Source organism: Ranitomeya imitator, chromosome 3 (assembly GCF_032444005.1).
Source record: "Ranitomeya imitator isolate aRanImi1 chromosome 3, aRanImi1.pri, whole genome shotgun sequence".
NCBI classification, from domain to species: domain Eukaryota; kingdom Metazoa; phylum Chordata; class Amphibia; order Anura; family Dendrobatidae; genus Ranitomeya; species Ranitomeya imitator.
The window spans coordinates 785,467,638-785,495,435 of record NC_091284.1 but is presented as its reverse complement, the minus strand read 5'-3'; the positions used below and the strand labels follow the sequence as shown (position 1 = coordinate 785,495,435).

The 27,798-nt window shown below is 44.6% G+C and overlaps 1 protein-coding gene across 2 annotated transcripts in view; it reads right to left on the bottom strand.

Annotated features, from left to right (window-relative positions):
- HEPHL1 (hephaestin like 1) overlaps positions 1-27,798 on the bottom strand; it is an 87,392-nt gene that overhangs the window by 23,966 nt on the left and 35,628 nt on the right. For both annotated transcript variants that reach the window (XM_069759155.1, XM_069759156.1), the window contains exons 5-7: positions 26,511-26,765; positions 988-1,153; positions 547-686 (exon numbers count right to left, since the gene is read on the bottom strand). In XM_069759155.1, coding sequence (XP_069615256.1) covers positions 547-686; positions 988-1,153; positions 26,511-26,765 — 561 coding nt within the window. The remainder of the gene's footprint in view (positions 1-546; positions 687-987; positions 1,154-26,510; positions 26,766-27,798) is intronic.

Sequence of the window (27,798 nt, the reverse complement as noted above, 5' to 3'; positions counted from 1 at the left end):
ATTTAAAGGTATTGCAAATTGTTTTATTACTGCGTGGTGGCTGTGTAAAATCAGTATGCTATGAGCTCCCCCTGGTGGTGCCCGCGAGCAGCCAGAATGCTGGAGCCCTGTGTGAACCAAATGGGGCAGCACGGTGGCTCAGTGGTTAGCACGCTGGCTCAGTGGTTAGCACGCTGGCTCAGTGGTTAGCACGCTGGCTCAGTGGTTAGCACGCTGGCTCAGTGGTTAGCACGCTGGCTCAGTGGTTAGCACGCTGGCTCAGTGGTTAGCACTGCTGCTTTGCGGCACTGGGGTCTTGGGTTCAAATCCCACCAAGGACAGCAAAGAGTTTGTATGTTCTCCCAGTGTTCCTGTGGGTTTCCTCCGGGTTCTCCGGTTTCCTCCCACACTCCATAGACCATACTGATAGGAAATTTAGATTGTGAGTCCCAATGGGGACAGTGATGATAATGTCCATAAAGCGCTGTAGAATTAATGGCGCTATCTAAGGGAGGGCGAATATTAACCTAAAGGATCTAGAGATAAAAATAATTCTCCTGTTCATACCCAGAATTCCAAGATGTTCCTCAGCTTTAGATTGGGGCTTCTTAATACTAAATGATTCATCTGTATATTCCGTGTAATGCACCTTCCAATAAGATCCTCCAATCCGGTCGCTGCTCTTTGCAAAAAAAGTTGCAGAATGGCTGTAAAACAAAAAAAAAAAAGTGCATTTATAAATGTAACTAGCATGCACAAAAAACGCCGATTCTTAAATAACTTTTTTTTTCTACCAGCAGATGGCGCTGTAGTAAATTGAGCTCTTTATAAGCAGAAGTGCCTTAGACTCATGGAATTATGAACGGCACACCATGTGGCCAGGTGAGGTATTACAAGTGAAAAGCATTATTTCTAAACTAAATATTATCATTTTATTATTAGGATATCATGTTATTGCAATAAATCGAACAATTTAAAAGGATACAGTAACAGAATATACAGCCTTACCTGCCCGGATCATTTAAAGCTTTATGTGTAAATCTGTCGTAATTGTTTGGTGCATAATTCCACAGGACTTTCTCGGCAGCAATAAAGTACTTTTTCACATCACCAGGTGTCAAAACTGCTGGAGAGCGTCCACAGGTTCCCACATTGTACAGCCCCATCATTCCAGCTGTGAAAATATGTTCAAGAATTAATTAATGCAAAATTTTATATCTACTAAAAAAAATAGAATTTTATTTAAACCTGGGCATCATAGGAGACCTTGATTTTTACTATATACGCCGACGCTGTGGTATTTGCTGTATATAGTAGAAGTGATCAGACAAGGTCAAGTCCCCTAAGGGGACTGACCTATGAAGTAAAGAAAAAAGGTTTTTTTAATAAAGTAAAAAATAAAATAAAAAATTGATAAAAATCCATATTAATCCCTTTTCCCAGTTAACAATAAAAAAAACACACCTATTTGATATTAACATGATCAGGAAAGTCCAATCTATGAAAATATAAAATTAGTTAAGATCTGTAAAAACTATAAAGACCAAAAAAAATTGAAACACCCGAATTGCAATGTTTTGCGGCTGTCGGACATCCGCGAGACATGCAGCCGCGAGGACTTATTTTTCGAGCCTGCCGAAAATACTCGATTAGGACATGAGCATGCTCAGATAACGCCTTATACCTTGTAACACTGTATACCCAGTTATTATTAAGGTCACTATATGGACAGTTTGTAGTAAGCTCCCCCTAGTGGCGGCTGTCAGTAGCTAACAGTTTATTGTTCAGCTTACTGGGGCCGATGAATTGATGAATGAAAGATAAAAAGAAAAAAAAAAAAAAAAAAATGGACAAAAAAAAAAAAATCACAAATGATGAATCATTTGTTTGTTTTTAGTCCATTTTCATTTTTCAAAAAAAGTGACCAAAAACTAGTATAAAAAAAAAAAAAGGTATGGAGCCCAAAATCTATGCTGGGAATTTGGAGTTAGACACCCCCATCTGCGGCCAACTGTGCCCACCAGTGGCAAAATCAGTGGCGACACTCTTTTTACGATTCCTCCATGGAATACTCACATTCCCCAGCCCCACATTTCACAATATAGAACCTTTTTTATTATTATTTTCTAATAAAGTTTTTTTTTTTTTTTTTACTGGATACATTTTTTTTTTTTTAATAAGCCTTATTAACACTTATTTAGCCATTATTTTACTGCCACTAGGTGGTCGCGATCTTCGGAATGTTGATATTAGCACACATTATTATTATTATCATTTATTAATATAGCGCCATTTATTCCATGGCGCTTTACATGTGAGGAGGAGTATACATAAAAACAATAAACAACAAATCACAAGAGAAAGGGAATCCAAACTCAGAGTATCAAAGGAGCAATTATTTCTCTATAAGTATGACACATCAAAGTAGAATATAACATAATCCCACCTTTAATTAATATTATTGCAAAATGGACCTTAATAGAAAAAAAAAAAAAAAACAATCGGAAAAGACCAACATAAAAACAACCAGAAAGGAAGCCGACTGACAGTCCAAAATTCATGATAATAAAATTTATTTATTAGTATAACAGGTTTAAAATTGAGGTACGGCCAAATAATACAAAATAGTAAAATGTAATAAAATGTCTATACATATGTGTATGCCATCAAAAAAGGGACGCACTAATCCAGATGATATAAAATAGATGCGGATAATGTGTGAGTGTAAAAAATTTACATAAATTGACAAAAAAAAAAAATATATAGGCTACTTGTGTTGTGCACAATATACATATATAGTGCATGTGACACATGAAAAACCACACACAATGGAATAGGAAAGTGCAATAGTGCAAAAAAAAAAAAAAAAAAAACCAACACAAGTGTGAGTGTGTATGAAAAAACAAAATCATTAAAATGGTAAATTGGAATAATACAAAAATATACCACCAGGTGTCAGAATGACCACATCATATATTAGACGACCAGGCGTAAGCATCAATAAAAAAAAAAACAAACAAAAAAAAAAAAAACTTTAAATAATGATAATAATCTCAGGTACCTTACAGAGTAATATAATGTACTCCTGATCTCCTGGATGGGCGCCCTCCCCAACGCACGTTTTGGCATGCTGCCTTCGTCAGGGGGACCCTAACCCCAAACCCTAATCCCAACCCCAACATACAGTACAGACCAAAAGTTTGGACACACCTTCTCATTTAAAGAGTTTTCTGTATTTTCATGACTATGAAAATTGTACATTCACACTGAAGGCATCAAAACTATGAATTAACACATGTGGAATTATATACTTAACAAAAAAAGTGTGAAACAACTGAAATGATGTCTTATATTCTAGGTTCTTCAAAGTAGCCACCTTTTGCTTTAATGACTGCTTTGCACACTCTTGGCATTCTCTTGATGAGCTTCAAGAGGTAGTCACCGGAAATGGTTTTCCAATAATCTTGAAGGAGTTCCCAGAGATGCTTAGCACTTGTTGGCCCTTTTGCCTTCACTCTGCGGTCCAGCTCACCCCAAACCATCTCGATTGGGTTCACGTCTGGTGACTGTGGAGGCCAGGTCATCTGGTGTAGCACCCCATCACTCTCCCTCTTGGTCAAATAGCCCTTACACAGCCTGGAGGTGTGTTTGGGGTCATTGTCCTGTTGAAAAATAAATGATGGTCCAACTAAACACAAACCGGATGGAATAGCATGCCGCTGCAAGATGCTGTGGTAGCCATGCTGGTTCAGTATGCCTTCAATTTTGAATAAATCCCCAACGGTGTCACCAGCAAAGCACCCCCACACCATCACACCTCCTCCTCCATGCTTCACGGTGGGAACCAGGCATGTAGAGTCCATCCGTTCACCTTTTCTGCGTCGCACAAAGACACGGTGGTTGAAACCAAGGATCTCAAATTTGGACTCATCAGAACAAAGCACAAATTTCCACTGGTCTAATGTCCATTCCTTGTGTTCTTTAGCCCAAACAAGTCTCTCCTGCTTGTTGCCTGTCCTTAGCAGTGGTTTCCTAGCAGCTATTTTACCATGAAGGCCTGCTGCACAAAGTCTCCTCTTAACAGTTGTTGTAGAGATGTGTCTGCTGCTAGAACTCTGTGTGGCATTGACCTGGTCTCTAATCTGAGCTGCTGTTAACCTGCGATTTCTGAGGCTGGTGACTCGGATAAACTTGTACTCAGAAGCAGAGGTGACTCTTGGTCTTCCTTTCCGGGGGCGGTCCTCATGTGAGCCAGTTTCTTTGTAGCGCTTGATGGTTTTTGCAACTGCACTTGGGGACACTTTCAAAGTTTTCCCAAATTTTTGGACTGACTGACCTTCATTTCTTAAAGTAATGATGGCCACTCGTTTTTCTTTACTTAGAATTTGTATTATGGCAAGAAAAAAAGAAGCCAACAGTCTATTCAGCTGTGTATCCACCAGACTTCTGCACAACACAACTGATGGTCCCAACCCCATTTATAAGGCAAGAAATTCCACTTATTAAACCTGACAGGGCACACCTGTGAAGTGAAAACCATTCCCGGTGACTACCTCTTGAAGCTGATCAAGAGAATGCCAAGGGTGTGCAAAGCAGTCATCAATGCAAAAGGTGGCCACTTTGAAGAACCTAGAATATAAGACATATTTTCAGTTGTTTCACACTTTTTTGTTAAGTATATAATTCCACATGTGTTAATTCATAGTTTTGATGCCTTCAGTGTGAATGTACAATTTTCATAGTCATGAAAATACAGAAAAATCTTTAAATGAGAAGGTGTGTCCAAACTTTTGGTCTGTACTGTACCTCTAACCCCAACACACCCCTAATCCTAATCCCAACCCTAACCATAACCCTAACCCTGACACACCCCTAACCCAACCGTAAACGTAATCAAAACCCTAACACCAACTCTAGCTCCAACCCTAACGGGAAAATGGAAATGAATACTTTTTTTAGTTTATTATTTTTCCCTAACTAAGATAATGGGGGGTTTGATTTACTATTTATAGCGGATTTTTATGATTGGCAGCCGTCACACACTAAAAGACGCTTTTTATTGCAAAAAATAGTTTTTGCGTTACCACATTTTGAGAGCTATAATTTTTCCATATTTTGGTCCACAGAGTCATGTGACATCTTGTTTTTTGTGGGACGAGTTGATGTTTCTATTGGTACCATTTTGGACACGTGACATTTTTTGATCGCTTTTTATTCCGATTTTTGTTAGGCAGAATGACCAAAAACCAGCAATTCATGAATTTCTTTTGGGGGAGGGGTTTATACCGTTCCGCGCTTGGTAAAATTGATAGGGCAATTTTATTCTTCGGGTCAGTACGATTACAGCGATATCTTATTTATATCATTTTTTTATGCTTTGGCACTTTATTACAAAATAAAAACTATTTTATATAAAAACTTTTTTTTTTGCATTGCTTTATTCTTAGGGCTATAACTTTTTTTTTTTGCTGATGACGTTGTATGGTGGCTCGTTTTTTGCGGGACAAGATGACGTTTTCAGAGTTACCATGTTTATTTATATCCGTCTTTTTGATCGCGTGTTATTCCACTTTTTGTTCGGTGGTATGATGATAAAGCATTGTTTTTGCCCCTTTTTTATATATTTTTTTTTACGGTGTTCACTGAAGGGGTTAACTAGTAGGACAATTTTATAGGTCGGGTTGTTGTGGTCGCGCCTATACTAAATATATGTACTTTTATTGTTTTTTTTATTTACATAAAGAAATGTATTTATTGGAACAATATTTCTTTTTTTCTTTATATAGGAATTTTTTTTTAAATATTTTTACACATGTTGATTTTTTTTTTTTTTTTTTTTTACTTTGTCCCAGGGTGGGACATCACTGTATATTGTCAGCGATCTGACAGGCAGTGCTGCAGGCTTGCCCGCGCCTGGTCTCAGCAAGTGCCGGCAAGCCACCTCCTTGCAGGACCCCGCGGCCATCTTGGATTCAGGGCCTGCAGGGAGGAGGAGGTAGGAAACCCTCTGAACAACGCGATCACATCACGTTGTTCCGAGGGTCTCAGGGAAGCACGCAGGGAGCCCCCTCCCTGCGCAATGCTTCCCTATGCCGCCAGAACACTGCAATCATGTTTGATCGCAGTGTTTCGGGGGTTAATGTGCCAGGAGCGGTCCATGACTGTTCCTGGCACATAGTGCCAGATATCAGCTGTGATAATCAGCTGACACCCGGCCGCGATCAGCCGCGCTCCTCCCGCGAGCGTTGCTGATCAGCGATGACGTACTATCCTGTCGGTGGTCATACGGGCCCAGCCCACCTCGACGGGATAGTACGTTTAATGTCAGAAAGGGGTTAAACAATACAAGTCACGACTGGTACAGTAGGAGAGAGCACCCTGCCCGCATGCACATGCTCAGTATTTTACCTCAGTATTTGTAAGCCAAAACCAGGAGTAGAACCATCAGAGAAAAAATATAATAGAAACACGTCACCACTTCCGCATTTGTCACCCACTCCTTGTCTTGGCTTACAAATACTGAGGCAAAATACTGACCAAATACTTGAACATGTGCACGTGGCCTGCTTTAGTAGTAGTATATTTAGGTTACGTTTAGTGATGAGTGAATATACTCGTTACTCGAGATTTCTCGAGTATGCTCGGGGGTCCTCCGAGTATTTTTTAGTGCTCGGAGATTTAGTTTTCAGCGCCTCAGCTGAATGATTTACATCTGTTAGCCAGCATAAGTACATGTGGGGGTTGCCTGGTTGCTAGGGAATCCCCACATGTACTTACGCTGACTAACAGATGTAAATCATTCAGCTGCGGCAAGAAAAACTAAATCTCCGAGCACTAAAAAAATACTCGGAGGACCCCCGAGCGTGCTCGAGAAATCTCGAGTAACGAGTATATTCGCTCATCACTAGTTATGTTCACATGTTGAATATTTTATGAGTTTTTTCCCTCAGTATTTGTAAGCCGCTAAAACCCGCAGTGGGTGAGAAATACAGAAGTGGTTACATGTTTCTATTATACTGTATATACTCGAGCATTAGCTGACCCGAGTATAAGCCGAGGCACCTACTTTTGGCACGGAAAAATGAGTAAAATTATTGATTCGAGTATAAGCCGGGTATGCATTGTCCCCTCATCCCTGTCATGCTATGCATAGCTCCCCCCTTCCCTGTCCTGATATGAATGCCTCCCCCATTCTGTCCCTGTTTGCATGCGTTCCCCATTCTGTCCCTGTAACATAACATAGTAACATAGTAACATAGTTAGTAAGGCCGAAAAAAGACATTTGTCCATCCAGTTCAGCCTATATTCCATCATAATAAATACCCAGATCTACGTCCTTCTACAGAACCTAATAATTGTATGATACAATATTGTTCTGCTCCAGGAAGACATCCAGGCCTCTCTTGAACCCCTCGACTGAGTTCGCCATCACCACCTCCTCAGGCAAGCAATTCCAGATTCTCACTGCCCTAACAGTAAAGAATCCTCTTCTATGTTGGTGGAAAAACCTTCTCTCCTCCAGACGCAAAGAATGCCCCCTTGTGCCCGTCACCTTCCTTGGTATAAACAGATCCTCAGCGAGATATTTGTATTGTCCCCTTATATACTTATACATGGTTATTAGATCGCCCCTCAGTCGTCTTTTTTCTAGACTAAATAATCCTAATTTCGCTAATCTATCTGGGTATTGTAGTTCTCCCATCCCCTTTATTAATTTTGTTGCCCTCCTTTGTACTCTCTATAGTTCCATTATATCCTTCCTGAGCACCGGTGCCCAAAACTGGACACAGTACTCCATGTGCGGTCTAACTAGGGATTTGTACAGAGGCAGTATAATGCTCTCATCATGTGTATCCAGACCTCTTTTAATGCACCCCATGATCCTGTTTGCCTTGGCAGCTGCTGCCTGGCACTGGCTGCTCCAGGTAAGTTTATCATTAACTAGGATCCCCAAGTCCTTCTCCCTGTCAGATTTACCCAGTGGTTTCCCGTTCAGTGTGTAATGGTGATATTGATTCCCTCTTCCCATGTGTATAACCTTACATTTATCATTGTTAAACCTCATCTGCCACCTTTCAGCCCAAGTTTCCAACTTATCCAGATCCATCTGTAGCAGAATACTATCTTCTCTTGTATTAACTGCTTTACATAGTTTTGTATCATCTGCAAATATCGATATTTTACTGTGTAAACCTTCTACCAGATCATTAATGAATATGTTGAAGAGAACAGGTCCCAATACTGACCCCTGCGGTACCCCACTGGTCACAGCGACCCAGTTAGAGACTATACCATTTATAACCACCCTCTGCTTTCTATCACTAAGCCAGTTACTAACCCATTTACACACATTTTCCCCCAGACCAAGCATTCTCATTTTGTGTACCAACCTCTTGTGCGGCACGGTATCAAACGCTTTGGAAAAATCGAGATATACCACGTCCAATGACTCACCGTGGTCCAGTCTATAGCTTACCTCTTCATAAAAACTGATTAGATTGGTTTGACAGGAGCGATTTCTCATAAACCCATGCTGATATGGAGTTAAACAGTTATTCTCATTGAGATAATCCAGAATAACATCCCTCAGAAACCCTTCAAATATTTTACCAACAATAGAGGTTAGACTTACTGGCCTATAATTTCCAGGTTCACTTTTAGAGCCCTTTTTGAATATTGGCACCACATTTGCTATGCGCCAGTCCTGCGGAACAGACCCTGTCGCTATAGAGTCCCTAAAAATAAGAAATAATGGTTTATCTATTACATTACTTAGTTCTCTTAGTACTCGTGGGTGTATGCCATCCGGACCCGGAGATTTATCTATTTTAATCTTATTTAGCCGGTTTCGCACCTCTTCTTGGGTTAGATTGGTGACCCTTAATATAGGGTTTTCATTGTTTCTTGGGATTTCACCTAGCATTTCATTTTCCACCGTGAATACCGTGGAGAAGAAGGTGTTTAATATGTTAGCTTTTTCCTCATCATCTACAACCATTCTTTCCTCACTATTTTTTAAGGGGCCTACATTTTCAGTTTTTATTCTTTTACTATTGATATAGTTGAAGAACAGTTTGGGATTAGTTTTACTCTCCTTAGCAATGTGCTTCTCTGTTTCCTTTTTGGCAGCTTTAATTAGTTTTTTAGATAAAGTATTTTTCTCCCTATAGTCTTTTAGAGCTTCAATGGTGCCATCCTGCTTTAGTAGTGCAAATGCTTTCTTTTTACTGTTAATTGCCTGTCTTACTTCTTTGTTTAGCCACATTGGGTTTTTCCTATTTCTAGTCCTTTTATTCCCACAAGGTATAAACCGCTTACACTGCCTATTTAGGATGTTCTTAAACATTTCCCATTTATTATCTGTATTCTCATTTCTGAGGATATTGTCCCAGTCTACCAGATTAAGGGCATCTCTAAGCTGGTCAAACTTTGCCTTCCTAAAGTTCAGTGTTTTTGTGACTCCCTGACAAGTCCCCCTAGTGAAAGACAGGTGAAACTGCACAATATTGTGGTCGCTATTTCCTAAATGCCCAACCACCTGCAGATTTGTTATTCTGTCAGGTCTATTAGATAGTATTAGGTCTAAAAGTGCTGCTCCTCTGGTTGGATTCTGCACCAATTGTGAAAGATAATTTTTCTTGGTTATTAGCAGAAACCTGTTGCCTTTATGGGTTTCACAGGTTTCTGTTTCCCAGTTAATATCCGGGTAGTTAAAGTCCCCCATAACCAGGACCTCATTATGGGTTGCAGCTTCATCTATCTGCTTTAGAAGTAGACTTTCCATGCTTTCTGTTATATTTGGGGGTTTGTAACAGACCCCAATGAGAATTTTGTTACCATTTTTCCCTCCATGAATTTCAACCCATATGGACTCGACATCCTCATTCCCTTCGCTAATATCCTCCCTTAAAGTGGACTTTAGACAAGACTTTACATAGAGACAAACCCCTCCTCCTCTCCGATTTTTACGATCCTTTCTAAACAGACTGTAACCCTGTAAGTTAACTGCCCAGTCATAGCTTTCATCTAACCATGTCTCGGTTATTCCCACTATGTCAAAGTTACCTGTAGATATTTCTGCTTCTAGTTCTTCCATCTTGTTTGTCAGGCTTCTGGCGTTTGCGAGCATGCAGTTTAGAGGATTTTGTTTTGTTCCAATCTCCTCACTGTGGATTGTTTTAGAAATGTTCTTACCTCCCTTCTGAGTATGTTTTCCTGGGTCTTCTTTGTTCAAGTCTAATGTTTTTCTTCCCGTCCCCTCTTCTTCTAGTTTAACGCCCTCCTGATGAGTGTAGCGAGTCTTCTGGCGAATGTGTGTTTCCCAGGTTTGTTGAGGTGTAGTCCGTCTCTGGCGAGGAGTCCATCATACCAGTAATTCACACCGTGGTCCAGGAATCCAAATCCTTGTTGTCTGCACCATCGTCTTAGCCAGTTGTTTGCATCAAGGATCCTGTTCCATCTCCTGGTGCCATGCCCGTCTACTGGAAGGATAGAAGAAAAAACTACCTGTGCATCCAGTTCCTTTACTTTCTTCCCCAACTCTTCAAAGTCCTTGCAGATTGTCGGTAGGTCCTTCCTTGCCGTGTCATTGGTGCCAACATGTATCAGAAGAAATGGGTGGACGTCCTTGGAGCTGAAGAGCTTTGGTATCCTATCGGTCACATCCTTGATCATCGCACCTGGAAGGCAGCATACTTCTCTTGCAGTTATGTCCGGTCTGCAGATGGCTGCTTCTGTGCCTCTCAGTAGTGAGTCTCCCACCACCACCACTCTTCGTTGCTTCTTGGCTGTACTTTTTGCTGTCACTTGTTGCTGTGTGCCCTTTTCTTTTTTGCTTGCTGGTATTGCTTCATTCTTAGGTGTGCCATCTTCATCCTCTACAAAGATTTGATATCGGTTCTTCAGTTGTGTGGTTGGTGATTTCTCCATGGTCTTCTTGCTTCTTTTGGTCACATGCTTCCACTCATCTGCTTTTGGAGGTTCTCTGACACTTTTTGCACCTTCTGTGACCAGTAGAGATGCTTCTGTTCTGTCTAGAAAGTCTTCATTCTCTTTGATGAGTTTCAAAGTTGCTATTCTTTCTTCCAGACCCCGCACCTTTTCTTCTAAAAGGGCCACTAGTCTACACTTCTGACAGGTGAAATTGGATTCTTCTTCTGGTCGATCTGTGAACATGTAGCACATGCTGCAGCTCACCATGTAGGTTGTCACATCTGCCATGTTGCTCCTAGATCCTGCTGACTTGCTGTGTGTTTTCCTTCTTGTGTAATCTACTCAGCCAAGCTCTCTTGCAATAATGTCCTACAGGCAAAAATTTGCGCGCCGTAAGGCGCGCGGTTTGGTGATGCTTTCGAAGCAGCTGGTCCCGGCTGTACCCAACGATCTTCTAGCTTAGGGAGACTTCGCTTCTCCCAGAAGGCACCTGGAATATGCAAATTAGCCTCCTGAAGCTTGAATCCCTGGTTTGGTGATGCTTTCGAAGCAGCTGGTCCCGGCTGTACCCAACGATCTTCTAGCTTAGGGAGACTTCGCTTCTCCCAGAAGGCACCTGGAATATGCAAATTAGCCTCCTGAAGCTTGAATCCCTGGTTTGGTGATGCTTTCGAAGCAGCTGGTCCCGGCTGTACCCAACGATCTTCTAGCTTAGGGAGACTTCGCTTCTCCCAGAAGGCACCTGGAATATGCAAATTAGCCTCCTGAAGCTTGAATCCCTGGTTTGGTGATGCTTTCGAAGCAGCTGGTCCCGGCTGTACCCAACGATCTTCTAGCTTAGGGAGACTTCGCTTCTCCCAGAAGGCACCTGGAATATGCAAATTAGCCTCCTGAAGCTTGAATCCCTGGTTTGGTGATGCTTTCGAAGCAGCTGGTCCCGGCTGTACCCAACGATCTTCTAGCTTAGGGAGACTTCGCTTCTCCCAGAAGGCACCTGGAATATGCAAATTAGCCTCCTGAAGCTTGAATCCCTGGTTTGGTGATGCTTTCGAAGCAGCTGGTCCCGGCTGTACCCAACGATCTTCTAGCTTAGGGAGACTTCGCTTCTCCCAGAAGGCACCTGGAATATGCAAATTAGCCTCCTGAAGCTTGAATCCCTGGTTTGGTGATGCTTTCGAAGCAGCTGGTCCCGGCTGTACCCAACGATCTTCTAGCTTAGGGAGACTTCGCTTCTCCCAGAAGGCACCTGGAATATGCAAATTAGCCTCCTGAAGCTTGAATCCCTGGTTTGGTGATGCTTTCGAAGCAGCTGGTCCCGGCTGTACCCAACGATCTTCTAGCTTAGGGAGACTTCGCTTCTCCCAGAAGGCACCTGGAATATGCAAATTAGCCTCCTGAAGCTTGAATCCCTGGTTTGGTGATGCTTTCGAAGCAGCTGGTCCCGGCTGTACCCAACGATCTTCTAGCTTAGGGAGACTTCGCTTCTCCCAGAAGGCACCTGGAATATGCAAATTAGCCTCCTGAAGCTTGAATCCCTGGTTTGGTGATGCTTTCGAAGCAGCTGGTCCCGGCTGTACCCAACGATCTTCTAGCTTAGGGAGACTTCGCTTCTCCCAGAAGGCACCTGGAATATGCAAATTAGCCTCCTGAAGCTTGAATCCCTGGTTTGGTGATGCTTTCGAAGCAGCTGGTCCCGGCTGTACCCAACGATCTTCTAGCTTAGGGAGACTTCGCTTCTCCCAGAAGGCACCTGGAATATGCAAATTAGCCTCCTGAAGCTTGAATCCCTGGTTTGGTGATGCTTTCGAAGCAGCTGGTCCCGGCTGTACCCAACGATCTTCTAGCTTAGGGAGACTTCGCTTCTCCCAGAAGGCACCTGGAATATGCAAATTAGCCTCCTGAAGCTTGAATCCCTGGTTTGGTGATGCTTTCGAAGCAGCTGGTCCCGGCTGTACCCAACGATCTTCTAGCTTAGGGAGACTTCGCTTCTCCCAGAAGGCACCTGGAATATGCAAATTAGCCTCCTGAAGCTTGAATCCCTGGTTTGGTGATGCTTTCGAAGCAGCTGGTCCCGGCTGTACCCAACGATCTTCTAGCTTAGGGAGACTTCGCTTCTCCCAGAAGGCACCTGGAATATGCAAATTAGCCTCCTGAAGCTTGAATCCCTGGTTTGGTGATGCTTTCGAAGCAGCTGGTCCCGGCTGTACCCAACGATCTTCTAGCTTAGGGAGACTTCGCTTCTCCCAGAAGGCACCTGGAATATGCAAATTAGCCTCCTGAAGCTTGAATCCCTGGTTTGGTGATGCTTTCGAAGCAGCTGGTCCCGGCTGTACCCAACGATCTTCTAGCTTAGGGAGACTTCGCTTCTCCCAGAAGGCACCTGGAATATGCAAATTAGCCTCCTGAAGCTTGAATCCCTGGTTTGGTGATGCTTTCGAAGCAGCTGGTCCCGGCTGTACCCAACGATCTTCTAGCTTAGGGAGACTTCGCTTCTCCCAGAAGGCACCTGGAATATGCAAATTAGCCTCCTGAAGCTTGAATCCCTGGTTTGGTGATGCTTTCGAAGCAGCTGGTCCCGGCTGTACCCAACGATCTTCTAGCTTAGGGAGACTTCGCTTCTCCCAGAAGGCACCTGGAATATGCAAATTAGCCTCCTGAAGCTTGAATCCCTGGTTTGGTGATGCTTTCGAAGCAGCTGGTCCCGGCTGTACCCAACGATCTTCTAGCTTAGGGAGACTTCGCTTCTCCCAGAAGGCACCTGGAATATGCAAATTAGCCTCCTGAAGCTTGAATCCCTGGTTTGGTGATGCTTTCGAAGCAGCTGGTCCCGGCTGTACCCAACGATCTTCTAGCTTAGGGAGACTTCGCTTCTCCCAGAAGGCACCTGGAATATGCAAATTAGCCTCCTGAAGCTTGAATCCCTGGTTTGGTGATGCTTTCGAAGCAGCTGGTCCCGGCTGTACCCAACGATCTTCTAGCTTAGGGAGACTTCGCTTCTCCCAGAAGGCACCTGGAATATGCAAATTAGCCTCCTGAAGCTTGAATCCCTGGTTTGGTGATGCTTTCGAAGCAGCTGGTCCCGGCTGTACCCAACGATCTTCTAGCTTAGGGAGACTTCGCTTCTCCCAGAAGGCACCTGGAATATGCAAATTAGCCTCCTGAAGCTTGAATCCCTGGTTTGGTGATGCTTTCGAAGCAGCTGGTCCCGGCTGTACCCAACGATCTTCTAGCTTAGGGAGACTTCGCTTCTCCCAGAAGGCACCTGGAATATGCAAATTAGCCTCCTGAAGCTTGAATCCCTGGTTTGGTGATGCTTTCGAAGCAGCTGGTCCCGGCTGTACCCAACGATCTTCTAGCTTAGGGAGACTTCGCTTCTCCCAGAAGGCACCTGGAATATGCAAATTAGCCTCCTGAAGCTTGAATCCCTGGTTTGGTGATGCTTTCGAAGCAGCTGGTCCCGGCTGTACCCAACGATCTTCTAGCTTAGGGAGACTTCGCTTCTCCCAGAAGGCACCTGGAATATGCAAATTAGCCTCCTGAAGCTTGAATCCCTGGTTTGGTGATGCTTTCGAAGCAGCTGGTCCCGGCTGTACCCAACGATCTTCTAGCTTAGGGAGACTTCGCTTCTCCCAGAAGGCACCTGGAATATGCAAATTAGCCTCCTGAAGCTTGAATCCCTGGTTTGGTGATGCTTTCGAAGCAGCTGGTCCCGGCTGTACCCAACGATCTTCTAGCTTAGGGAGACTTCGCTTCTCCCAGAAGGCACCTGGAATATGCAAATTAGCCTCCTGAAGCTTGAATCCCTGGTTTGGTGATGCTTTCGAAGCAGCTGGTCCCGGCTGTACCCAACGATCTTCTAGCTTAGGGAGACTTCGCTTCTCCCAGAAGGCACCTGGAATATGCAAATTAGCCTCCTGAAGCTTGAATCCCTGGTTTGGTGATGCTTTCGAAGCAGCTGGTCCCGGCTGTACCCAACGATCTTCTAGCTTAGGGAGACTTCGCTTCTCCCAGAAGGCACCTGGAATATGCAAATTAGCCTCCTGAAGCTTGAATCCCTGGTTTGGTGATGCTTTCGAAGCAGCTGGTCCCGGCTGTACCCAACGATCTTCTAGCTTAGGGAGACTTCGCTTCTCCCAGAAGGCACCTGGAATATGCAAATTAGCCTCCTGAAGCTTGAATCCCTGGTTTGGTGATGCTTTCGAAGCAGCTGGTCCCGGCTGTACCCAACGATCTTCTAGCTTAGGGAGACTTCGCTTCTCCCAGAAGGCACCTGGAATATGCAAATTAGCCTCCTGAAGCTTGAATCCCTGGTTTGGTGATGCTTTCGAAGCAGCTGGTCCCGGCTGTACCCAACGATCTTCTAGCTTAGGGAGACTTCGCTTCTCCCAGAAGGCACCTGGAATATGCAAATTAGCCTCCTGAAGCTTGAATCCCTGGTTTGGTGATGCTTTCGAAGCAGCTGGTCCCGGCTGTACCCAACGATCTTCTAGCTTAGGGAGACTTCGCTTCTCCCAGAAGGCACCTGGAATATGCAAATTAGCCTCCTGAAGCTTGAATCCCTGGTTTGGTGATGCTTTCGAAGCAGCTGGTCCCGGCTGTACCCAACGATCTTCTAGCTTAGGGAGACTTCGCTTCTCCCAGAAGGCACCTGGAATATGCAAATTAGCCTCCTGAAGCTTGAATCCCTGGTTTGGTGATGCTTTCGAAGCAGCTGGTCCCGGCTGTACCCAACGATCTTCTAGCTTAGGGAGACTTCGCTTCTCCCAGAAGGCACCTGGAATATGCAAATTAGCCTCCTGAAGCTTGAATCCCTGGTTTGGTGATGCTTTCGAAGCAGCTGGTCCCGGCTGTACCCAACGATCTTCTAGCTTAGGGAGACTTCGCTTCTCCCAGAAGGCACCTGGAATATGCAAATTAGCCTCCTGAAGCTTGAATCCCTGGTTTGGTGATGCTTTCGAAGCAGCTGGTCCCGGCTGTACCCAACGATCTTCTAGCTTAGGGAGACTTCGCTTCTCCCAGAAGGCACCTGGAATATGCAAATTAGCCTCCTGAAGCTTGAATCCCTGGTTTGGTGATGCTTTCGAAGCAGCTGGTCCCGGCTGTACCCAACGATCTTCTAGCTTAGGGAGACTTCGCTTCTCCCAGAAGGCACCTGGAATATGCAAATTAGCCTCCTGAAGCTTGAATCCCTGGTTTGGTGATGCTTTCGAAGCAGCTGGTCCCGGCTGTACCCAACGATCTTCTAGCTTAGGGAGACTTCGCTTCTCCCAGAAGGCACCTGGAATATGCAAATTAGCCTCCTGAAGCTTGAATCCCTGGTTTGGTGATGCTTTCGAAGCAGCTGGTCCCGGCTGTACCCAACGATCTTCTAGCTTAGGGAGACTTCGCTTCTCCCAGAAGGCACCTGGAATATGCAAATTAGCCTCCTGAAGCTTGAATCCCTGGTTTGGTGATGCTTTCGAAGCAGCTGGTCCCGGCTGTACCCAACGATCTTCTAGCTTAGGGAGACTTCGCTTCTCCCAGAAGGCACCTGGAATATGCAAATTAGCCTCCTGAAGCTTGAATCCCTGGTTTGGTGATGCTTTCGAAGCAGCTGGTCCCGGCTGTACCCAACGATCTTCTAGCTTAGGGAGACTTCGCTTCTCCCAGAAGGCACCTGGAATATGCAAATTAGCCTCCTGAAGCTTGAATCCCTGGTTTGGTGATGCTTTCGAAGCAGCTGGTCCCGGCTGTACCCAACGATCTTCTAGCTTAGGGAGACTTCGCTTCTCCCAGAAGGCACCTGGAATATGCAAATTAGCCTCCTGAAGCTTGAATCCCTGGTTTGGTGATGCTTTCGAAGCAGCTGGTCCCGGCTGTACCCAACGATCTTCTAGCTTAGGGAGACTTCGCTTCTCCCAGAAGGCACCTGGAATATGCAAATTAGCCTCCTGAAGCTTGAATCCCTGGTTTGGTGATGCTTTCGAAGCAGCTGGTCCCGGCTGTACCCAACGATCTTCTAGCTTAGGGAGACTTCGCTTCTCCCAGAAGGCACCTGGAATATGCAAATTAGCCTCCTGAAGCTTGAATCCCTGGTTTGGTGATGCTTTCGAAGCAGCTGGTCCCGGCTGTACCCAACGATCTTCTAGCTTAGGGAGACTTCGCTTCTCCCAGAAGGCACCTGGAATATGCAAATTAGCCTCCTGAAGCTTGAATCCCTGGTTTGGTGATGCTTTCGAAGCAGCTGGTCCCGGCTGTACCCAACGATCTTCTAGCTTAGGGAGACTTCGCTTCTCCCAGAAGGCACCTGGAATATGCAAATTAGCCTCCTGAAGCTTGAATCCCTGGTTTGGTGATGCTTTCGAAGCAGCTGGTCCCGGCTGTACCCAACGATCTTCTAGCTTAGGGAGACTTCGCTTCTCCCAGAAGGCACCTGGAATATGCAAATTAGCCTCCTGAAGCTTGAATCCCTGGTTTGGTGATGCTTTCGAAGCAGCTGGTCCCGGCTGTACCCAACGATCTTCTAGCTTAGGGAGACTTCGCTTCTCCCAGAAGGCACCTGGAATATGCAAATTAGCCTCCTGAAGCTTGAATCCCTGGTTTGGTGATGCTTTCGAAGCAGCTGGTCCCGGCTGTACCCAACGATCTTCTAGCTTAGGGAGACTTCGCTTCTCCCAGAAGGCACCTGGAATATGCAAATTAGCCTCCTGAAGCTTGAATCCCTGGTTTGGTGATGCTTTCGAAGCAGCTGGTCCCGGCTGTACCCAACGATCTTCTAGCTTAGGGAGACTTCGCTTCTCCCAGAAGGCACCTGGAATATGCAAATTAGCCTCCTGAAGCTTGAATCCCTGGTTTGGTGATGCTTTCGAAGCAGCTGGTCCCGGCTGTACCCAACGATCTTCTAGCTTAGGGAGACTTCGCTTCTCCCAGAAGGCACCTGGAATATGCAAATTAGCCTCCTGAAGCTTGAATCCCTGGTTTGGTGATGCTTTCGAAGCAGCTGGTCCCGGCTGTACCCAACGATCTTCTAGCTTAGGGAGACTTCGCTTCTCCCAGAAGGCACCTGGAATATGCAAATTAGCCTCCTGAAGCTTGAATCCCTGGTTTGGTGATGCTTTCGAAGCAGCTGGTCCCGGCTGTACCCAACGATCTTCTAGCTTAGGGAGACTTCGCTTCTCCCAGAAGGCACCTGGAATATGCAAATTAGCCTCCTGAAGCTTGAATCCCTGGTTTGGTGATGCTTTCGAAGCAGCTGGTCCCGGCTGTACCCAACGATCTTCTAGCTTAGGGAGACTTCGCTTCTCCCAGAAGGCACCTGGAATATGCAAATTAGCCTCCTGAAGCTTGAATCCCTGGTTTGGTGATGCTTTCGAAGCAGCTGGTCCCGGCTGTACCCAACGATCTTCTAGCTTAGGGAGACTTCGCTTCTCCCAGAAGGCACCTGGAATATGCAAATTAGCCTCCTGAAGCTTGAATCCCTGGTTTGGTGATGCTTTCGAAGCAGCTGGTCCCGGCTGTACCCAACGATCTTCTAGCTTAGGGAGACTTCGCTTCTCCCAGAAGGCACCTGGAATATGCAAATTAGCCTCCTGAAGCTTGAATCCCTGGTTTGGTGATGCTTTCGAAGCAGCTGGTCCCGGCTGTACCCAACGATCTTCTAGCTTAGGGAGACTTCGCTTCTCCCAGAAGGCACCTGGAATATGCAAATTAGCCTCCTGAAGCTTGAATCCCTGGTTTGGTGATGCTTTCGAAGCAGCTGGTCCCGGCTGTACCCAACGATCTTCTAGCTTAGGGAGACTTCGCTTCTCCCAGAAGGCACCTGGAATATGCAAATTAGCCTCCTGAAGCTTGAATCCCTGGTTTGGTGATGCTTTCGAAGCAGCTGGTCCCGGCTGTACCCAACGATCTTCTAGCTTAGGGAGACTTCGCTTCTCCCAGAAGGCACCTGGAATATGCAAATTAGCCTCCTGAAGCTTGAATCCCTGGTTTGGTGATGCTTTCGAAGCAGCTGGTCCCGGCTGTACCCAACGATCTTCTAGCTTAGGGAGACTTCGCTTCTCCCAGAAGGCACCTGGAATATGCAAATTAGCCTCCTGAAGCTTGAATCCCTGGTTTGGTGATGCTTTCGAAGCAGCTGGTCCCGGCTGTACCCAACGATCTTCTAGCTTAGGGAGACTTCGCTTCTCCCAGAAGGCACCTGGAATATGCAAATTAGCCTCCTGAAGCTTGAATCCCTGGTTTGGTGATGCTTTCGAAGCAGCTGGTCCCGGCTGTACCCAACGATCTTCTAGCTTAGGGAGACTTCGCTTCTCCCAGAAGGCACCTGGAATATGCAAATTAGCCTCCTGAAGCTTGAATCCCTGGTTTGGTGATGCTTTCGAAGCAGCTGGTCCCGGCTGTACCCAACGATCTTCTAGCTTAGGGAGACTTCGCTTCTCCCAGAAGGCACCTGGAATATGCAAATTAGCCTCCTGAAGCTTGAATCCCTGGTTTGGTGATGCTTTCGAAGCAGCTGGTCCCGGCTGTACCCAACGATCTTCTAGCTTAGGGAGACTTCGCTTCTCCCAGAAGGCACCTGGAATATGCAAATTAGCCTCCTGAAGCTTGAATCCCTGGTTTGGTGATGCTTTCGAAGCAGCTGGTCCCGGCTGTACCCAACGATCTTCTAGCTTAGGGAGACTTCGCTTCTCCCAGAAGGCACCTGGAATATGCAAATTAGCCTCCTGAAGCTTGAATCCCTGGTTTGGTGATGCTTTCGAAGCAGCTGGTCCCGGCTGTACCCAACGATCTTCTAGCTTAGGGAGACTTCGCTTCTCCCAGAAGGCACCTGGAATATGCAAATTAGCCTCCTGAAGCTTGAATCCCTGGTTTGGTGATGCTTTCGAAGCAGCTGGTCCCGGCTGTACCCAACGATCTTCTAGCTTAGGGAGACTTCGCTTCTCCCAGAAGGCACCTGGAATATGCAAATTAGCCTCCTGAAGCTTGAATCCCTGGTTTGGTGATGCTTTCGAAGCAGCTGGTCCCGGCTGTACCCAACGATCTTCTAGCTTAGGGAGACTTCGCTTCTCCCAGAAGGCACCTGGAATATGCAAATTAGCCTCCTGAAGCTTGAATCCCTGGTTTGGTGATGCTTTCGAAGCAGCTGGTCCCGGCTGTACCCAACGATCTTCTAGCTTAGGGAGACTTCGCTTCTCCCAGAAGGCACCGTACGTTCTCCGCTTCCTCTTCCGCAGGACACAGGTCAGATAGTCGCGGCCTTCCGGTGACTGCAGCCAGTCCGGTGTGATCAGACTGTCGGGTTTGCGCACAGGAATCTTGGACATGTTACCGTTCACACATCCGAGACGCTGCTGCATGCCTCCTTATTCCCTATCCCTTTGTGCATGTTTCCTATTGAAAAAAAAAACAAAAACATCATACTCAGCAACCTGCGTGCCCTGGGTGGTGGCACTGCACCTCGTTCCAGCCGCCGATGCCTGCCTGCAGCTCTTCCTGCCAAGCGATCACGTGGTACCGTGCATTTTTTCATAATTTCTTCCCACTCAAAATTTTTTCTTCAACTATTTTTCAGTACATTGAGTGTCGAAGTTAATGGAGTGATTCAAAAATTACAGCTTGTCCCATAAAAAAAAAAAAAAAAAGAAAATCTCATGCTGCATTGTGTGAGGGAAAAATGTAAAAAAAAAAAAAAAAAAAGTTATAGTCGTGGCAGGAAGCAAGGAAAGAAACGGAAGTGCACAAGCAAAAAATTAAGGTACCGTACGTACAATGTTCTGATTGCTTTTTAGTGTGGGGGGGGGGAGTGGGTTATTTTTTTTGGGGGGGAGGGGTGGCAGGTGCAGTACCCGAAAAATGTCAATTCTGACATTGTGATTTTTTTCTTTAGAACATTTACCATGTTGGCCAATTTCGTTTTTTCATATTTTGGACTCTTGCAGACATGGTAATACTAAATCTGTTATTTGTTGCCTGCTCCACACATGAGCAACTGACTTAAAAAATAAAGTAGAAAAATGAAAAAATATTTTTAAAAATATTTTAAAAAAATGTTTTTCCCAGTTTAAAAGTAAAGAACTAAAAAAAAATAGAAACACATCTGTAAATCTGACCTGTCAAAATATAAAATCGGAGTGCCTGCTAGGGCCTAGGGGATACTCGGTACCGGGTCCAGTGGTAGTTAAAGGGGCAGTCACCTTGTCCATGGCCCTGGGCGTCCAAATTAAAGGGAAAGTCTTTAAAGGGGTTGTTTTGAATAAAGAATGTTCGGGACGCCACCTGTGGTATTCGGTCAGGAATGACCAACGCTGCTTAAAAGGGGTCCACTGGGGATGATGTTATTGCAGCAGGGATGGTATGGCTTCCCACATCCGGTGTAGAGGCAAAGATGATAGATGGTGTGGTGCCAGAAAGAATTAGAGGACAAAAGGTTGCAGTCTCTTTACCTTTTTACTGGCAGTATGCAGCCACAGTTCAGGGTACAGATCACAGGTGATTGTGAGGTCCGGCCAGCCTGGAAGCGATTCAGGAATCCCCCTAGCCAGGTGGGATTGGGAGCCTTCCTTACTGTGCTGTAGTGTACATCCCTTGCTGCCTGAGGCTTCACAAAAGGTCCCCTCTCTCGCTGTCCTATATGTAGGACAGGACCCGCATGGCAGGTAACTCGAGCCTTTTTACAGGTGTCTCTACTTGCGGCGATTCCGGGCTCTAAATCCTGCTGTGCTGTCGGGTGTGGTTGTGGACAGGCGACTTGAAATCCCCTGCCCTCCAGTTTCTGCTGGCATACAGTCCCACACAGCCTAGGACTCCCGGTGTCTGGTTCCTGTGCTTTAGTGTGGAGGGAGCTCAGTCCTGCTCCCCTCCAGCTCCTTACTTCTCCTGTGCGTCTTTTTCCCTCACAGTCTCATGCAGACTGCTGTCAGGAGCTGCAGATCCTCTTGTCTGCACGGCTCCAGCTCTCCTCTCCTCACTCTCAGACTCCCCTAACTCCTCCTCCACCCAGATTATATATATAGGGAAGCCAGCCACAAACTGGATCAGAGCTCCCCCTTCTGGCCTGGAGTCAGAACAGTGTTGTGTGTACATGTTACCTGTTAAAGGATCCTTCCTCGCTACCAGGCTCTCTCCCTGTGAGGAAAGCAATACCAGTGTAACAACCGGTTTCCTGGGGTGTTACAAATTTATTTAACCCATACAGCAAATACGATTAAGAAAAAAAACCCAGCAGAATTACTATTTTTGAGTCACCACAGCTCCCTAAAGAAAAGACCCCAAATGGCACCTTTTAAAGTGACAGTTCACCATAAAAATAAGAAACCAAACCTTCAGAAAGCTCCATAAATGAATAAAGTTAAAGTCTCAGAAAATGGTGATACAACAATTTTTTTTTTTTTTCACAAACATCTTAAAAAAAAAAACAACAAACAAACAAACACAAAGCTTGGTTTTGCTGTAATCATACAGACCTGGAGAATCATATTTCCAGGTCAGTTTTAATACACACAGAACACCATAAAAATAAAACAAAAAAGCAATGTATTTTTTATTCTAATTCCTCAACATTGTTAAGATCTGTATTTGCGGACAATGAATAGAAATTTTGTTAAAAATTACAAACTCTGCACTGGCCTAAAACTTATCACGGCAAAGATGCTCTTTGGATTGGACTTTTGTTAGACTTGACTATCCCAGAAATGTTTTTTATTTTTATTTTTTTTCCATTTCGTATTTTTTCGTGTCGAGAAAAAGGGGGCGATTCATACTTATGTCTTTTGTATACTCTTTAAAAAGTATTTTACACTTTCCTTTTTTGTTTTATCCCCTTTGAACCTGCAATTGTTTGATTTATTGTACTGTGCACTGTAATACTGCAGGTTGTGTGTTGTTTTGCATCTTGACTCCATTCACATCAATGGAGTTGAGCTGTAATACCAGGCACGCCCGATAGACAGGGGGTGGGGGTGGTTGGAAGCATTTTTTGTCCACAAAAAAATAGGGAAGAGAATGCAGCATTAAGCAATTTTCCATTTTTTTGGGAGGTCCAGGAATCCATCAAAATGAGGGCCTATCCCAGTGATGTGCCATCACTTTCTAAGAGAAGTAAACCTTTTAATTACCTGGTCGACAGGAGGAAATAATGTAGAAACAGTATGGTCAGGACAAGAAAGGGTACTTGTAATCCCAGTCACATGCGATGACGTTTCATTCCAGTCACCTGACTGGTGTAGCCAATCACGGGTGACTGAAAAACGGGTACCGTATGTCATGGCTTCCACTATCTCAAGAAATCTCTAGAGTTATCTGCGCTTCGCTGGAGCCAAACGGGATACAATGGGTTAATATACATTTGTATTACTTCTTCTTACAGATTCCTATCTTCTGTAAACTTTTTTTATTAAATTTGAACAATCCCTTTAAGTTTGTTTGCATGGGGAATTCCCGAAGTTACCACCACAACACGAAATAAGTAAGCATGTGGTTAGAGCATAGTTACAGATTCTCTTAAGTAGTTCTAGGAAGTTATAGAGGAAAATAGAACGGGGGGATGGGGGGGAACAGAAGTGAAACGAGAGGTGATGCAATAAAGAAAAAGCTGAAGCCTGCCCTTCAGAAATATGAGCCACTCAACCCCATACGATTCCAGAGATATGCTTTTTTTTAAATTTAGTACAAATTTTTACTGTTATGGTGTTCACAGGATCCTCTGGGGCGTGTCTTCAGGCTGCTCTGCATAATTATCCTGTGAGCCACACCCCCTCGGTATTCCTGAAAAATAACAGATCGGATCAGCAGAATGATCATGCCGCTGGTCCAAACTGAACACTCTCCCAGGGTACTAGCAAAAGACAGCTTTGCCTCTGCAGCATGGGAGAAGCACAGGGGATCCAGCCAGCTTCAGAGTAGGTCTAAAGCATGGAACCTAGCACTTGCTTCTTACCTAGGTAACCGGCCACTCTGAGACTGCAGAGGTGGGCGGTAACCTAGGCAGCGAGCAGTAAACTATAAAATTAAAAAGCTTGCTTTTACAACTATTTGAAATTTTAACCATTTAAGATCTTGAGATAACTCCCTTAAAGGGTTTGTACCAACATTTCCAGTTATCCTCTATCTGAATTCCATCTCCTAGGACCTCCATCAATCCTGTATATGGGACCCTGAAGAGCCCTGTCTTACTGGAGTGGAGGTAGAACTTGCGTACCTCCACTGCTTTAGTTATCAAGAGGACCGCAGGAGATCGTTAAGCGTAATCTCATTGACAATGAATGGAGTGGAGATGCACATGCTCGACCTCTGCTCCATTGAGACGGACAGACCCCATATTTTCAGGATCGGTGGGGGTCCCAGTGATCAGATACCCAGCAATCAGGAAGTTAACTCCTGTCCTAAAGGTGGGGATAGCTTCAAATTTTAGTACAAACCTTTTAAGGAGATGCATTTAAGAAAAAGTATTTGTGGAGCAGATGGATTATTGTGATCTTCCTAAGGCTAGGGTCACACAACCATTTCCTCTCCATCTGAGAAAACTGGTCCAATTATACTGATCATGCTCTGATCAGTTTGGTCAGAGTGGGATCCATTTCCTCGGAGGTGGAAAGGAAAAAAAAAAAGTTTCTCCGCTTTCCCTATTATAAAATTATTATTATTATTGGTGTCATCCAAGTAGGATCTGATTTTTAAACTCGAATGGGAGAGTACCATCCGATTCTTGGAGAAAATTGTGCATGCCGCAATATTTTTCCACTTCGTCCGAGGACAAAAAAAATAAAAAATTGGACATGTGCACAGCCCCATAGAATAACATGGATACGAGTGCTGTCTGTCAAAACCACAGATCACACTCGTCCCAATTATACAGTCGTGTGCATGAGCCCTAAGGGACATTTCCAACAAAACCTACGATTAGTCTCATTCCGTAGTCAGGTTCTCCTCCACTACCTGCTCATCTTGATAACCTCCAGACAGTAGAAGAGTGGCAGAGAGATCTGAAGAGCGCTGCTCCCGGGTCCTTAGTGCCACTTTACTAGAAGATTTTTCCCTGCCGCTCTGCAGCTTCACTATAGGAGCTACACACTTCCATTCTGAACATTAGAATCATTCATGGTGCAGATGATCAGGGAGAAGCCACACCTTCGATAAGATGGCAGCGCGCTTCCATTGATAAATAGGGCATAAAGCAATGTTTTTTTACATTTTTTGCAGCAGTTGACCTAAGAGCTGCCTGAAGATCTACAGGGTGGTACCAGAGTCAGTAGCAGGACACAAAGGTCAGGCCTGTGCATTTCCTCAACTGATATGTTTAGTCAAACTTTGTCCCCTGTTTGGAACTAAGAACTTTTTTTTTCAGCATTTTATTTTAAAGCTCTTCAGCGTATGCTTACATGTGTGTAAATGACAAATAACACTATTGCCGGTAATTATATTATATGACTTGTAACCTGCATTTTTCACCAGTTTTCCCTCTTATTTTCAGTTGTCTCTAAGCTGGTGGGAGCAGAGTAGCTGTTACGATGTCTCCTGTACACAGCACACACAGACATGAGGGATTCCTCCTCTCCTGTGTCTACATAGCACATGTCCAGAAGCAGCAGCAGCATGGAGGACATTATGCAACGTGAAGGGCTAAACTAAGATCAAAACTAAAAGGGCTTCATTTTTGTGCTTTTCGACTCCAACTTGTTGTTTAGGAGATAAATTCTGTTACTTAATTAGGTAAACGTTCATCGTTGTTATGAAAGCCAGATTGTTCTAGTCTGAATAAGGTAGGAGACTGAGGGTGTATTGTTCTATGAGACCTTGATGCACAAGCCGTTATGTTTTTTTTCTATGCCACGTAGACACGGCCATATATGTAGCTTCCAGTTTTTCTGTATCCTTATAGGTTAAGTGTTGCAAGTGTGTTTTTATACTATTGGTTGAAGTATAACTTGCTAAGATTATGAAAAGTGCGACACAACAAACGGGATTGGGGATTTGCTTTTGATCCTCCCAAACAGAGACACGTCTCCGTCTGGTCATTCTCAGTTGCCGGCAACGCCCTGTGGATCAATTTGGAAATCATTGAGTCAACCGTGAAGGGTCACTCCAGATCCTCCCCCAACAACAGTAGAACTGAGCAGTGTAGCTGTGAATCCAGCTCTGGAATTAGATAAAGCTTATTAGAAAACAGCAGCATCTGTGTGTGTCTCTCGTCCTCTGTTTCTCATTGCTCTTCCCTTCTCCTCATAGGAACAGCTGTGATCTGATACCTCAGTGAGCTCCAAGTTCGTCATGTCTTGAGCAAAAGACACATTTTAACAGTTTATCGGAGTGAATGAAGAATTCAGAAGACAACAGAAGGGTAACAATTGACTCATAAGTGAGGACATAATTATATTTCTCTAATAAAACATATTAGAAACTTTCTTATATTTGCTTGTACCATTAATATATGCAAAGTTTATGCAAAACACCAGCGACCATTTACCCAGTAAGGAAAATGGTGCAGACATCAGTACAAGCATGTAAACAATTATGGCCTCCCTTATGGGTCTAACTCTCCATATAACAATCTCACGCCAGTTATGTACTAATTTTAGAGGTATTACAGAGAGTTTTCCTGTACAACAAGTCAGTCCAATGCTTACCTTGAATGTGGTCATTTACTTGACAGCTTAACATCCACGATCCCGGCATTGATGGGGTCATTTCTACTGTGACAAATGTGGCAGGGAACAGGTTGATCACGTCTGTCCGGTGTCCTTGGTTGGTGACTGTGTGACCATAGAAGAATGCAGAGTGGATATCCACTTCATTACCCATTCCAAATAAGTGCCAGGACACCGAGTCTCCGAGACACATGTCCATGGCCGGAAGGTTCCCGAATAGATAACCGTTGATAGCTGAAAAAATATTGAGATGTATCATGACATCAGAAATCTTAGATCAGATCCGTAAGGGGTTTGTATGTTTGTCCTGTGTGTGGTGGTTTCCTCTGGTCAACCCACACTCCAAAAATGTACCGAAAATTGTGAGCCTTCATATTGACGCTGTAAGGCGCTGCTGAATATGCTGGCGCCATATAAGTGAGCATAAGGAATAATAATAATAATATTCCTGATTTGACTCCTTTTTCACCCAGATTATGACCTCAGCCTTGTTCTTGTTTACTATCTCTGTCCTGGCCCTTGAATAGCCCATCTGGTACCTGTTTTCTTCCGGCTCGAATCCTTGACTAAGTTCCTGGCTACTATGCATACTGTTTTAGTGCTATTGCCACCAATATATGACTATCCTGGGAATTCTTATCTGGGGATCTTCCTACAGCAAAATCTATACCTGCTTGTGATGGGTAAGGGTGAAAATTAGGGAAATGTTAGACTCACAACACCTACTTGTATTGGTCATACCTACTGCCTGCCAACAACTAGAATATAGGCAACCATAGAATATTACTGACTATCAGGAAAGAGATACTGACTGTACTACTGACAACCAAGAAAGAGATGCTGACTGTACCATTAACCATCATTGGAGAGAAGTGACTGGACTGACCAGCTGGCTCCAGACTACTGACCTCTAGGAAAGACAGATGTTGAGTACACCATAGACCACCAGGACAGAGATGCTGGCTGCAACATTGACCATCAGGTAAGAAATTCTGACTGTACTACTACTGAACAGTAGAACTGAGATGCTTTAATTATACCACAGACTTCCAGGACAGATATTCTGGCTGCGAACACTGACCACCTTGGTAGGAGATTCTAAATGTACCAGTAACCACCATCCAATGTACAAAGGATGTATAATGGAATTAAATGTAATAATGTTTCATACTCAAGTGGAGTAGCACTTCTCCCAAAACATTGCCATAAGCTTTTTAATCATGGCCGTAGCCACACAATTGTGTGCCCCATGGCTTACACCCTGCCT